Source organism: Corylus avellana, chromosome 4, assembly GCF_965113065.1.
Source record: "Corylus avellana chromosome 4, dhCorAvel1.hap1.2, whole genome shotgun sequence".
Lineage (NCBI taxonomy): Eukaryota > Viridiplantae > Streptophyta > Magnoliopsida > Fagales > Betulaceae > Corylus > Corylus avellana.
The window spans coordinates 33,569,089-33,582,655 of record NC_142493.1 but is presented as its reverse complement, the minus strand read 5'-3'; the positions used below and the strand labels follow the sequence as shown (position 1 = coordinate 33,582,655).

Sequence of the window (13,567 nt, the reverse complement as noted above, 5' to 3'; positions counted from 1 at the left end):
ATTAGCTCAAAATTCTCATATTGCCCATAATATTTATTTTTTATAAAAAATAAAAAATTATAGGCAATTGGGAAGTTTTTTATACTATTGGTTAAATTGCAAAAATATGAAACTTTGAAGGGGTGGATTGCAAAAATTGAAACTTTGGTGTTCAAATTGACAAACGGCAAAACGCTGTCAACTTTATGGGGTAAACTATAATTTTTCCTATTTTATAAAAAAATAGAAAATAAACTTATCTCACTTCTCCCTCATATTCTTTTAGAAAATAATATTCATATAAAATTAGCATAACACCACAAGGAACCATAGTATTTCTCTTTAAAAATGATTGTTTTCTCTTTCAGTTCTTCTCATCCTCTCCATTTTCAAAATCATCATTAAATTTACGGGCTTATGTGTGGGATTCACGTAAACTCTAGAGATCTAATGGTAATTTTAAAAATTAAGAGAATAAGAGAAGAAACAAAAGAGAATGTATATCATGTCTCTATATTTTAAGTGCTCCTATAAATCCTACAACTTTTATTGTAAGTTTTTTTACAAACCGTTACTCCACCTAATATTTATCCGGTCAACCACTAAACAATATAAGTATAACAGAGACTATCATCTCAATTTGTGCTTAGTACTACAAAGTTATCTACAAATCGATATAACCTTTCATAATTAATAAACTAATTAAGATTATATAATTAACCAGATTTTTTACTTAATTATTCTACTAAGTATAAAAAAACATACTAAAATTTATAACCCAAACAATTTCCTTTTTATTTATAATTTTGATGTACGTGTATAAATGCAAGAGTAGGTTTTTTTTTTTTTTTTGAACGAAGAGGGGGAAGGAAGACTGGAAGAGCACATAGAGGGCTGCTAGGCATCCCAATACTTTTTTCCAAATTCCCTTTCCCAAATAATCTGGACCCCGCATTCATTTAAGAAAAAAATAAATAAATCTATTTATTTATTGAATGGACTAGATCATTTGAGAAAAAGTACTCAAATGTCTAGTATTATCTGAGCGCATAAGCACACACCGGTGAGTTTTAGCTACTTTCAGCCAAACTTATTGGCCCAAAATGAGAATACTGTACGGAGGCTCAATGGGTTGTGCTTAGCTTCGGGCCGCCACAAATATGGTCCAATCAAATTCAAACTAGTCTATTCCCCCGAAGATTTTTTTTTTTTTTTTTTTCTCTCACTCTTTTTTAAATAAAAATATTAACACACAATTTCAAAATTATTTTTCCTTTTACATCACATCTAAACACTTTTTTCAAATTTTTTTTTTTTTAAAAAAAAATCTATAAAAAACATTAACAAGAGGAGGAAAAAAGGTTAGGAGATAAATGTTGAAAATAAGGAGAATAACTTCTATAAGGAGCTGGTTTGTGCCCATCAATAAGCAGTTGCTACCTAAGATTATTGCACAAATCCAAATAAGAACAAAAACACCAGATTATTTAGCTTTAGTACATTTTTTTTTTGTTGTAAAGTCCACTTAATCCCCTCAAACTATCACCATAATGACAATGTACCCCCCAAACTATTAATTGCGATAATTTACTCCCTAAACTACCAAAACAATGACAATGTACCCCTACTTTTAACAAAATGACGAAATTACCCTTACTAAAATAAAAACAAAAATACTAAAATTTATTTTATTTTTTCAAAATTTTAAGGGTATTTTTGTCTTATCAAAAATTATATAGGGGTAATTTCGTCACTTTGCTAGTATTTGGGGCTACGTTGTCATTGTTTTGGTAGTTTTGAGAGTAAATTGTCGCAATTAATAGCTTGAGAGGTAGATTGTTATTGGAGTGGTAGTTTAAGGAGGTTAAGTGGATTTTACCCTATTTTTTTTTTCTTTAAGAATATGGGGAAGGGCTGTGGGTGGCTCGCCGCTACCCCAGCCCATATGGGGTGGCCGGCAAGCCACCCCATGGGTAGAGGTGGCCGCGCGGGCCACCCCCAGCTCATCTGGGGTGGCAGGCAAGTCTATCTGATTTATTCTAAAATACTAAGGTGTCACTTGATGAGTAGCCGATAGACACAAAAGGATAGGTTTACACCACCTCCTCTCCTCATAAAAGTCACTCTCTGAAAATAAGACAGCTTTAATTTGTTTGGTAGGAAGACAAAAAAAGACATGTTTATCAACCAGTGCACCATGACTGGTTTTAGATGATTAAGCAATGTGGAACGTGGGAATCTCATCCACAGGATGAGGATGAGGATGGTAGTCGCTTTCTTTATCTCCCCCATTACCATTTACTCCATAGGGCATAGGCCCTCACCAATTCTTCCATGTACGTACGTTGCCATGGATGGCCACGACTTCCATCAGTTTTCTGGCTCCTGACCTTTTATTATGTTTGATGTTTCCCACCCACTGATCTAATCCAAACAAAGCGTACGTCCTACAGATTTCTAACAAGCCCTGCTGAAAATTTTCTAGCTCTCTCTCTGGTACTCTCTCTCCCAACATGCTACCCCTTGGATTTATTAGGGTTACAGGCTTACAGCAAATATTAATGGATTTTACACCACACAGACACATACACTGCGCGCACAGTGTAGTCAATAATGGAGTGCTTTATTGGCTTCCTTTTAATCATGCACCGTCCCCTATTTCAAGTATAGTTTTTGCTGTTGTACGTGTACTATTTATAATTTGTTTAATTTTCTGTTCTGAAATAGGGGGGGAGATTGAGGATTACCCAAAGAGAACCATGGCTGGAACATTTAGGAAGTGCCTGATGCTATGCTGTACAAGCAAGGTTTCGGTAAGTTCTGTTAACTGTAATTACCCACATGGATTTTTTTTTTCTTCCAATTAATTAGTGGAATATTGTTCAGTATAGTATTACAATCAAATGTGTAAAGACGGTGGCAGACTATTAAGAGATTAGTCTCAAAAAAGAAATGTTATAAATGTGAGTGAGTGATTAATGTAATATAATTAAATTAAAATTTAATTAAAAAAAATTGAGTGATAATTAAGGTTACAAACATGAATATTAAAAGGAGGTAATTTAAGGTATGTTTTTAGAGGGAACCTAAACCTTCCTTCAAGCCAAGGTTTTGAAATAAACCTCTTTAAAATATTAATCGCCTTAACATATTTTAAAATCGATGAATGATTGGGAAAGGGAAAGCAAGTCCACTACCTTAAGGAAGAAAGTTTAATTTGACTAATTAGGGAGATTAATCCAAGTGGGAGAGGAGCCCACTTGTTAAGATTTTGTTACGTCATTTAATTTTAATCATATGACCCCAAAAGGAAGGATATTATCTGCCAAAGAAAAAAGAAAGGGATCTTAGCAATAGCTCACACCAACATGCATGTAATGTTGCGTGCATTGTGACGGTTAAAAAGTTGGGCTAAAATAAGCTATTTAAATAATAATGTGTACAATAGAACTATGCACTCTTTGTTGCCTAGTGTGCTGCTGTAGCATACCTCATTTGAGATTCCTTGTAGTTCTTAAGAATTGCATACAACTGCTATTCACTCAATTTCAACCGTTTATTTATAATGAACGATTAGAGTATTCTCAGCAACTACCCTAAAGCTGCTTCTTTTCCCTATACATAGGGAAAATCTAAAAAAAATCACAAAAACTCACTTATAACAACTTCCTTATATCTTTCCTAAACATTACATTGAGTTCAATTGTGGCAATCTACATGGTTTATTATAATCATAAAATAATATTCTCTCGTCTCACACTTTCCTATGTAAAATAAATGAATATAAAAACAAAATAAAAGTAAAACAAATAATATTTGAATGTTATAAAGAACTATAAAAGGAAACTATTGTGAAGTGTATTTGAATAAGAGGCAAAAAGTAGTTCAGTTTCCTAAACTTAGAGAAAGTAAGAGGAAAACTACTGTGAATACTCTTAAAAACGAGTTAGGTCAATAATATAAGTGTCTCGTTCTCACTTATTTTGTGGGTGATTGACCTAACCTGACCACCCCCTCGAGGTGAGAGAATGGTCGAATCACCATCAAACATGATTTTAGGATCGGTTCAAACACTTCTGGCTTGCTTTAAGGTCGTTAACCCTTCTACTGTTCTGGATTGGGGTGACAATTTCGTTGGATCTTAACTTCTTATTGATAACATTGCTCAATGTGTACGTGGAGTCTGTGAGCCACTCATTGTGAATTGCGGACCCTCGAAAATATACGGCCATGTGAATTCGAAGTGGGAAAAAATAGAAAAATGTTTTCCTCGGTTATCCATAAGAGCCGATCCAAACTATTATTAAATACTTTATTTTATTAATTTAAATGCAGCAAATGAAACTTCTAATCTGCGTGTCCAGCCCGTTGAAAATCTTTACAAGATCCCATGAACCTGTTGGCTGTCGCTAAGTTTGTCTACCTGGGCTGGGGTCATCAACTTCTCGCCCGGTTGTTTCTAACTCCGTGTTGACGAAAAATCCCATTTATCCGATCGAAGCGCATTAGTATCTCCCATTCTTGCTTAATTGGATGGTTTGCTATTTCTTTTTTCTTTTTTTTCTAACTTTTGCCTAACTTTTGTACCCTACTTTCAATATCGGTCCAAAAATGCACTTCTTTTCTAGTCATATATCCAAAAGTCCAATCAGCACCCACTTTATGATATGGTCCATTACAGTCTTCCTCCAAATGCCTCTTCATTGGATGAAAAATTTGATAAGTCATATCAACAATTAAAAGATGTTGGGGATTAAAAATAGTCAAGGAAGGGTGTATGACGTACAAAAGCTTCCTCTAATTGGCTTAGGGGCGGAATTAAGTTTTTCTAGGGTGGTGGTGGTGGGTGGGGGCCTAAAAATTAGTTCTGAAGGACCACTTTATATAAAAAAATGCTGACTTTGTTAAAGGACTTCATAAGAAACTAGCTTTATGGGGCTAAAAATATTATAACAAAAAAAAAAAAAAAAAATGTTGACTCTTTTTTTTTGGAGGATCATGGCCTTCGATGTGGTGTTCCACATTGGCTGAACATGGAGATGAAAATGTACTTAAATGTATACTTACTTCCTTAATAACGTGTTTTAAAACCGTGATAATCATGATTCTATCAGAACTCTATAGTTATGCGTGCTTCTGCGAAAGTAATAGAGGGATAGGTGACCTCCTGAAAAGTCTGGTTTGAGGGAAAGCCAAAAACGAACAATATTATGTGTCAATGAAGTGTAGTGTTACATCAAAGTGATAATATAGGTCAAACTCTAATTATTGGATAGAATTTTCAAGGAAAGTTCAACTTTTAAAACACAGCGAGCGAGTCTCGCAACCTCTTATTTTAGACTGTTTGACAAATTTTTGCTTTTGTCAATTTTATGAAGTAGATTTTATTGACAGGTTTATTTTTTTGAAAAAACGACCCCAAGGTCAATTGTTTATTTAAACCATAGCTAAAAAAAACCTAAAACTAAAACTAAAACCCTCCAAAATGGCCCTAATTAGTTACTCCAAGGAATATCATCCGATTTATACGTTACTCTAATCTTGACTATGATGAGTGTATGACAATGGTAGAGCAAGAATAGGATCGGATTAAACAAAATACCCCCCTTGATTAGGTCATGCCATAACTATAGGAAAGTGATTAGATGAAGAAAAACAATTTCATAATTGAAATTAAAAAAATATATATTTCTTATGTTATTTAAAATAGTTTATTTCCCGTGACTCATACTAAGCCTCTAAAATCATACAAAATCCAGTCGCGCGCTCAACCCACTCAACTTTCTGATCACAGCCATCAATTATTTTCTACTTTCCCATTTTTATATATTTAAATGTGGGTCATGACTCATGTTATCTTTGAGAAAAAACAAAGGTGAGCCAAATTATTGGTCGTCATCCACTCCTGACCCACCACGTGGTTACCACATAAGTCGTCTTTAGTTGACTTTTAGCCACCTCAAGGTCCTCAACACCGGCTGGCCATATTTTAAGGAGAAATGCTAAAGGCTCAACTTTTTTGCCCAACAAAAGTCCAACTTTTACCTTTTATTTTTTTTCTAAAAAAAACAAAATGAAAAATGGAAAAAATGTCTGAAGCAACCCTATCTTATTATGAAAAAAATACCATTTTTCATTTTTTAAAAAATACCAAATAAAAGAAAGACAAAAAATAGATAGAGTTGCTTTAAACATTTTTTTCATTTTTTATTTTATTTTATTTTTTAAAAATAAATAAGTCAAAAGTTAGACTTTTGTTGGACAAAAAAGTTAGGTCCCTGTCATTCCTCTATTTTAAGCCATCGGTTTTACTTTTTCCTCTTGTTGAGCTGGTCTCCCATCAGTCAGGAGTAAAATATTAGAAGCCCAATCACAACCGCTGCTCGCAGACCCGTCTCCATCTCACGGTCTTGAGTGCCTGGTCCATGGCCGGTTTTCACACCCCATCTACACTGAAACGATAAAATCGTTGCTATTAATTTCCGGCCACGCACAAAAACATGTCACCATATAATGCGTTTTTCATCTCTGTCATTTTTGGATTTTTATTTTTGTTCTTTTGGGATAAAACTATGGAATGTGACGCTGTAATATCATCCTATTTAATGCGTCAACTTCACACCGACGTATTATTTTATAGGAAAATATTAGGTATTTTTTTTTAGTGTTTTTTTGGTATCCTTTCAACTGTGATGTGGCTTTTAAAATCACTAATAAATTAAAAATTAATAATGATAATTTTAAAAGCTACATCACAATTGGGAGAATATCAAAAAAATACTATAAGAACACCTAACATTTCTCTATTTTATGTGTCTTTCTTTTTATTTTGTTTAAACAACTTACATAAAAATAACTTTAAAATACTCTATTTAAACCAATATAAAATAATTATAGAGAATATTATTATTATTCTTATTAAAATACTAACATGAAATATTTAAATGACTAATTATATTTTTTTAGGGCACTGGTAGGTGCTTTTCTAGTGTTTGCTTCGTGTCTTTTCAATTGTGATGTGACTTTTAAAAGTATCACTGAATTTAATATTAACATTATTAACTTTTAATCTATTGATAATTTTAAAAATTAAATCACAATTAAAAATACAAAAACATCTAGGATTTCCCATTATTATTTTATGAGTCATTTTTTTTTTTTTTTTATAAGTTATTTTATGAGTCTTACTTATTCAAACAAGCACTTTGAACTGTTCAGACACTTGTACAAATAGATAAGCTTTATCGGTTACAATTTGATCAATAAATATTGCCCTCGAGACAACAAAAAAAGAAGAAGAAGGTATGCATATAGAAGACGTAACTGTACGTAATTTGTAGAATTAACCTGGGGCTTAATCGTCCAAGCGATGAAGTTGAGCTGGATTGGTCAATACAATAAAGTGCGAGAGGCATGCCTTGGCTTTCTCAGGGCACCCTATACATACGTGAGGCGAGCCTGTTAGAAAGTGAGTGCGTGATTAATTAGGTTCTTAATTCTCTTCCAAAACTCGAAACCAGCAAGAATCTCTGAGAAAGGTCCGTACAGATGCTCTTTGATCTTCTTTTTTTCCTGTCTCTGCAAGTACTCACGCTTTCTCGGTGTTTTTACGTCTTTATGAAACGATTTCGATCTGATTCTCGCCCACGGTTCTTGTTCCTTTCATTTCGAATTTGGGCGACTCGTAAGCCTTGCTTTGCTGTTTTGGGCTCTTTTCTGAATCTAATTTCTCTCTCTCTCCCAACGTTGTTTCTGAGAATTTGGTGTTGTTCATCCAAACAAGAAATGCGATCCTGCTGTAATCGTTTGAGCTGAATTCTTATGCCTACAATTTTACACGAATCTGACGATTTTCAAAACAACATGTTTGTGTAACTGTGTTTTATCTGATTTTGGGGCCGACCCATTAAAGAAATGAATCCGATCAATTCTCTTTGATTAACCATGCTCCGATTTTTATTTATTATTATTATTTTTTTTTTAAATCTGAAAGAAATATCAAACGGTTCAGTTTCTTATCAGAAATATCAAACGGTATAGTTTATTCTTTGTTCATTTCCTTCGGTGAATTACAACTTATTACTTTCCTATGTTAATTCTTGGAATTAGCAGAAAGAAGACATGGCGACGGAGTCATACGAGGAGGCCATTGCAAAACTCACGAACCTTCTCAGGTACGCGGTCTTCTCTTTGCTTTGTCGTTCAAACAAGCAGTCCTCTTGGACCGTAGTTTCTCATTTCAGTAAATATTCAACAATTTTCCGTCCTATACTGTCATTTTGCATTCCATTCTTGAGCTCCCATCATTAATTCAGACAACATTTGTGGACGCGTTTGAGGTCGTTATTTTTCCAAGTGGGACCCAGAATGGACGGCTTAGATCAGCCGTTCGTCACGCGGGTCCCACCTGAACTGATTGTAGTCTGAGAATCTGACTCTGGTAAACAATTTTCTGTTACAGTGACAAAGCTGACCTCGAGGGCATCGCCGCCGCAAAGATCAAACAGATAACGGCCGAGTTGGAGGCGACCGATTCGATGCCGTCAGATCCGGTCGAGAGGATCAAAAGCGGGTTCCTCCACTTCAAGAAACAGAATTTCGAGTACGTTCTCAAAGTCCTTGGAAAGCTGTAGCTGGAACATGCTGTTTGTTTAAATTCCCTCATTTTGCTTCCAAATGCCCAAATTACCCTTTCCATGTCCATTAATTGGTAATTTATATATAACTAGTAGATTCGGATATGGCTTTGGTCCTTTTCGGTTTAACAAACTACCATTTGGTAGGTAAATCACTAATGGATTTTTTTTTAATTATAAATTAGTTACAAATTTAAGGCGCCAGTTTATAATCCATGAAATTATCAAGGGTATACCGTTGATATATAAGCCACTAATTAATTAAATTGATAAGTCAATTTTTTATTTTATTATTTTAATAATTAGGTTTAATTACATTTTTAGTACATAGCTTTTCATGTTTTTATTTTTTCTCACATACGTTTGAATTTGTATTATAGATGGTATTTAACTTATGGGTAAATACTAATTTAGTACATCTGGCACCATTAAATCAGTCAAACTAACAGACTGCCATGGTAATAGTTTTGGCCACCCCTGCCATGGTAATATACTAAGGAGTGGTTCAGCCACCCCGAATGGCCAAAAAGTTGGTGGCCAAAACTACATATATTGCAGTTTGTTAGTTTGGCTGACGGAATGGCGATAAGGAATACCGAATATTAAACTGGTATTTACCTATAAGTCAGTTACCATCTATGATATGAATTGAAACCTATGTGAAAAAAAATAAAAGCGTGAAAACATAACTACTAAAAAAGTAATTAACCCTATTAATAATAGATTGTCATACAGTTTATAAAGATATTTGTAGTAGAATTTATAATTATCCTAAATTTTAGTCCACAAGTACAAAGCTTTTCAAAATTCTATCTGCAATGGCATCAATGAATTTGTGTAGGCATTTGAAGGTACATATGGAAGTTATGCGGTTCACTTATTTTAAATGTTCGTGATGCAGACATTTGTATGGTTGAAATAGCATGATACTTTATGGTACTTTTAAGATGCCAAAAGCATAAATAATTGGGATATTCCCGGATTGTTGGGGCTCAATAAGCTTCAAGGATTCCTGAAAAAAAAAAAAAAAAAAAAAAAGTTGTATCCGTAGAAAAACATGGAAAATTTATTTAATTGATGGATAAAGTTATTTAACTGAGGGATTGCCTGTATTAGTAATTTACTTTTTTAGACACTGATTGGTGTTACGGCGTTGCCTTTTTTCAGACAGAATCCTGTACTGTACGGTGAACTTGCCAAAACACAGAAGCCCAAGGTTTGTTATCCTATTATCAGTAACGTTTTGTTTTTTAGTTTAAAATGGCATTTATATCATTTTTCCCAAAAAGATTGCACGAAGTAATTTTATCTGATTTTTGCTGTCTGTAACAATTTTTTCCTTTTTCTTTTTCCAAATAAAAACATTATAAAATAAGTTATAATTATTTTCACTTGCTATATTTAATTTCTAACATAGTTTTTGATGCGCAGTTTATGGTATTTGCATGCTCAGACTCCCGTGTTTGCCCCTCCCATATCCTGAATTTCCAACCGGGGGAGGCCTTTATGGTACGAAACATTGCCAATATGGTCCCGCCATACGACAAGGTTTGCCCAGAAATATATTTTTGTTTTCGTTTCTAGCTAGATTACTTCCAGTTATCTGCTAGGTGTCATGTATTGATTGGGGTTGGATGTTGCCACGCTTGGCGACAGCCGACAACCGGCAGGTGGTCATGAATTATGGAGAAGGACATTAACCTAACTCTTAATCAATTCCTCAGAAAGCCGTGTTTTAATTTTTCTAATGTCTTTTTTTTTTTTTTTTTTTTTTTTTTTTTTTTTTTAATTATATTTGTTTGGTTACTACAGAACAAATACTCAGGCGCGGGAGCGGCCATTGAATATGCAGTTTTGCATCTGAAGGTGAATACGATACCCTCCTACTCTTTCTGCCGTCCACCTATATTCTTACACGTCATCTATTTCTTTAGTGGTAGTTGCTCTTTTGGTGGGAGGGACACTCGTTTCTTCGTCGTGGGGGAAACGTGATGTCTAGTCACTGTTTCCAAAGTAAACGCAATTTCTTTAAATATTTTGCTCATATTTGTTTTTTCTCTTATATTATAAATTAATTATTAAATTTGTAGGCTTACATAGACTTTACATAAGTCAATGATGTATCCTACAAATTTAATAATTGATCTATTTAATTTATAAGAAAATATGAACAAATTATTTCCCATTCTTAAGTTACATAATTTAAATCATTTTTAGGCATCGAAACACTTAAAAAATGCTATATATTAAAATGTAACATGTTATCGAGGTAACCAAATAGAATTTTCTTCCAAAAAGTTTCATTTTTCACTTTTGTACAAATGCTTTTTTTTTCTTCATAAAATCAAAGATAAGTTTTTGTTCAAAGCTTTTTTACAACATAAGAGAGCAAAAACCTGATAAAAATATGTTTAATTTTTAACTGTAACACATAACATTTTTCAAGCGTTTCGATACCTAAAACTTACTTGTAATTTGAGAGGAATCGTAATCATTTCTCATGTTTATAATAAACATTTCCCTTTTCGCTTATTTTTCATTGTCTGTACTTCAATTTGAGAGATGACCATTAAAGATATGAGTAATGCTATATACCATTTTTTTATCATTATAAAATCTTCTTAAAGTTGACTTTTAAAATCACTATTAAATTTTAAATGAATTATACTTGAATTTTGATCAAATGATAATTTTAAAAGCTACATCAGTTTTTAAAAAAATTTAGAAGGATAGAAAAATGATACCTACCATTACTCTAAAGATAAAGAGAAACATTAAGCAACTGTTCATAGTAGTCCTATAAATTATGAAACTCGTAATAAATGATTGTGCTGGTTGAATTGTTTTAAGAAGATAAAAAATAAAGTAAGAATAGTTTGGCTAAAAAGAAAAAATACTTGCATGACTTTTTTTTTTTATATTTTTTATTTTTGCCCTTTATTCTAATAGTACTGATCCAAAAGAGAATAATGTAATTTCAGGTGGAAAATATTTTGGTAATTGGACACAGCTGTTGTGGTGGTATAAAGGGACTCATGAATATCCCGGACGATGGGACCACGGCCAGGTACAAGTCTTCTAACATGATGACCCGTGAATAGCATAGTTTTTTTTAGCACGATTAATTAAATAAAATTCATACTATAAAGTTAAACCTATTCCAATATCCAAAAAATTGAGAACAAAAAAAAAAAACTATATATATATAAGCATGTCAACCAAAAAAACATTTTATGTTTCACTTTCCAGTGGTGCCATATTCTTGGAAGCGTACAAAAAGTAAGATAAAGCAAGAATGGCATCTTTCAAACTTATCAGAAAGAGATAGCTAGGAGTACTCATATGATATATGATATGTTTGTTTTTTTAATTAATATTAATCCATTATGGCTTCGCATGTCAACATAGGATTCGGGATACATATAGTTTACTAGTGTACATTATGGATATGGCTAATCATACCCAAAACTGAAAAATTAATGACAGACACGTGGCATTAATTAAAAATATTTGTTTATGTGTATTGAAATTTCAGTGAATTCATTGAGCAATGGGTCCAAATCTGCTCGCCGGCAAAGGCCAAGATCAAGACAGATCACAGTGAGTTGAGCTTCACGGAGCAGTGCACCAACTGCGAGAAGGTAAATTACGATGCACCCTATTATTATCACTTATATATAATCACAATTAATTAAGGCAAATGAAAATGCTCAAAATATGTGAATGAATTGACCTAATGCAGGAGGCTGTGAATGTGTCACTGGGAAACTTACTGACGTATCCGTTTGTGAAAGATGCTGTGGGGAAGAAAACATTAGCTCTCAAGGGTGCACATTACGATTTTGTCAATGGAACGTTTAAGCTCTGGGATCTTGAGTCCAAAATTTCACTCTTTTTGTCGGAATGAGCATCTGCCATTGTCGTCCTGGTCTCGTAAAGCCTTTTTTGTTTTCCGACCGTGCGTACTGTGTATATGTTGTCATAAATAACGTTTGGACACATATTGCAGTAGTCCATGAAATAACACTTGGAAATAAACTATATAATATTATGGTATATGACTTGAATTATACTTTTTATTATTATTATTATTATTATTTTTAATCATCTAAACTCACTTTTTATTGTGTTATCATTAATTTAACTAATTGTTTGTTGGGCGATTGATTTTTAAACGTTCGCGTTATTAAGACAATAGTTACAAAAGCTAGTTTAAGAGACAATAGTTACAAGATCTCAAGTTGTTCCAACATTTCAAGAGACAATAGACAATAGTTACAATTATGGTTGTTAATGTAGAAGTAAAATAGACATGTAACATTCATATTATTTTTCTATAAATAGAGTTTATATACAATCGAATAATCAAGTGAAAAGAAAATATGTACCAAAGAAAAGACTTTGATGTGTAGACATAACTAGGCCATAGGTTGAACCATATAAAATCTACGTGTTTCATCTTTTTTCTTTCTCTATTCTAATATGCCTATCAAACAACCCCAGTCAAGGGTGGACTTAGCACTTGAGCGGGAGGGGAGACAGAACTTAAAAAAAAAAAAAAAAAAAAACCTTATTTGAGGTGACAAAAGAATCCCACACATTAAGATGGTTTTGCCACACCCCCGTCTTACAATATAATGATAATAGATTTTGTAGTGTTAGATTGGACGACGAATCACCTACAAAATAAGAAATCACTAAAGTAGTGTTAGCCTCAGGTCATGCTAACGAGAGTCTTCGACAGTTTCAACCTTTATTTTAATTGGACCTTAGACTTTGAACCCTATGCCTAGTTTTATCAATGTCACACTCTATCATGTATGTATCCGTTTTTAAGAGACTAGTTTATGTGCCAATTTGTTTTCAAAGTTATTCTATTTATTAATTATTGGTATAGTTTTCAAGTAGATTTGAACAAAAGTGATATTGTTAAGATTGAGAAACTGAGATGG

At 33.1% G+C, this 13,567-nt stretch overlaps 1 protein-coding gene across 2 annotated transcripts; it reads left to right on the top strand.

Annotated features, from left to right (window-relative positions):
* Positions 1 to 2,301: 2,301 nt before the first annotated feature.
* On the top strand, positions 2,302 to 12,683 carry LOC132179794 (carbonic anhydrase 2). Of its 2 annotated transcripts, none has more exons than XM_059592572.2 (10): positions 2,302 to 2,475; positions 2,707 to 2,792; positions 8,092 to 8,153; positions 8,441 to 8,581; positions 9,783 to 9,831; positions 10,047 to 10,163; positions 10,428 to 10,481; positions 11,597 to 11,682; positions 12,151 to 12,256; positions 12,358 to 12,683. In XM_059592572.2, the coding sequence occupies exons 2-10, from the start codon at positions 2,739 to 2,741 to the stop codon at positions 12,520 to 12,522; spliced, it is 834 nt and encodes a 277-aa protein (XP_059448555.1). In that variant the 5' UTR covers positions 2,302 to 2,475; positions 2,707 to 2,738; the 3' UTR covers positions 12,523 to 12,683. The 2 variants fall into 2 exon arrangements, with proteins under 2 accessions (XP_059448555.1, XP_059448554.1); XM_059592571.2 differs by having other exon boundaries at positions 8,089 to 8,153.
* Positions 12,684 to 13,567: the final 884 nt, after the last annotated feature.

Bases quoted from the DNA above. Each gene is read 5' to 3' on its own strand.
- LOC132179794 (XM_059592571.2), top strand. From the start codon at position 2,739: ATGGCTGGAACATTTAGGAAGTGCCTGATGCTATGCTGTACAAGCAAG. The intron at 10,164-10,427 runs GTTTGCCCAGAA...TGGTTACTACAG, and splicing joins TGGTCCCGCCATACGACAAG to AACAAATACTCAGGCGCGGG. The intron at 10,482-11,596 runs GTGAATACGATA...ATGTAATTTCAG, and splicing joins ATGCAGTTTTGCATCTGAAG to GTGGAAAATATTTTGGTAAT.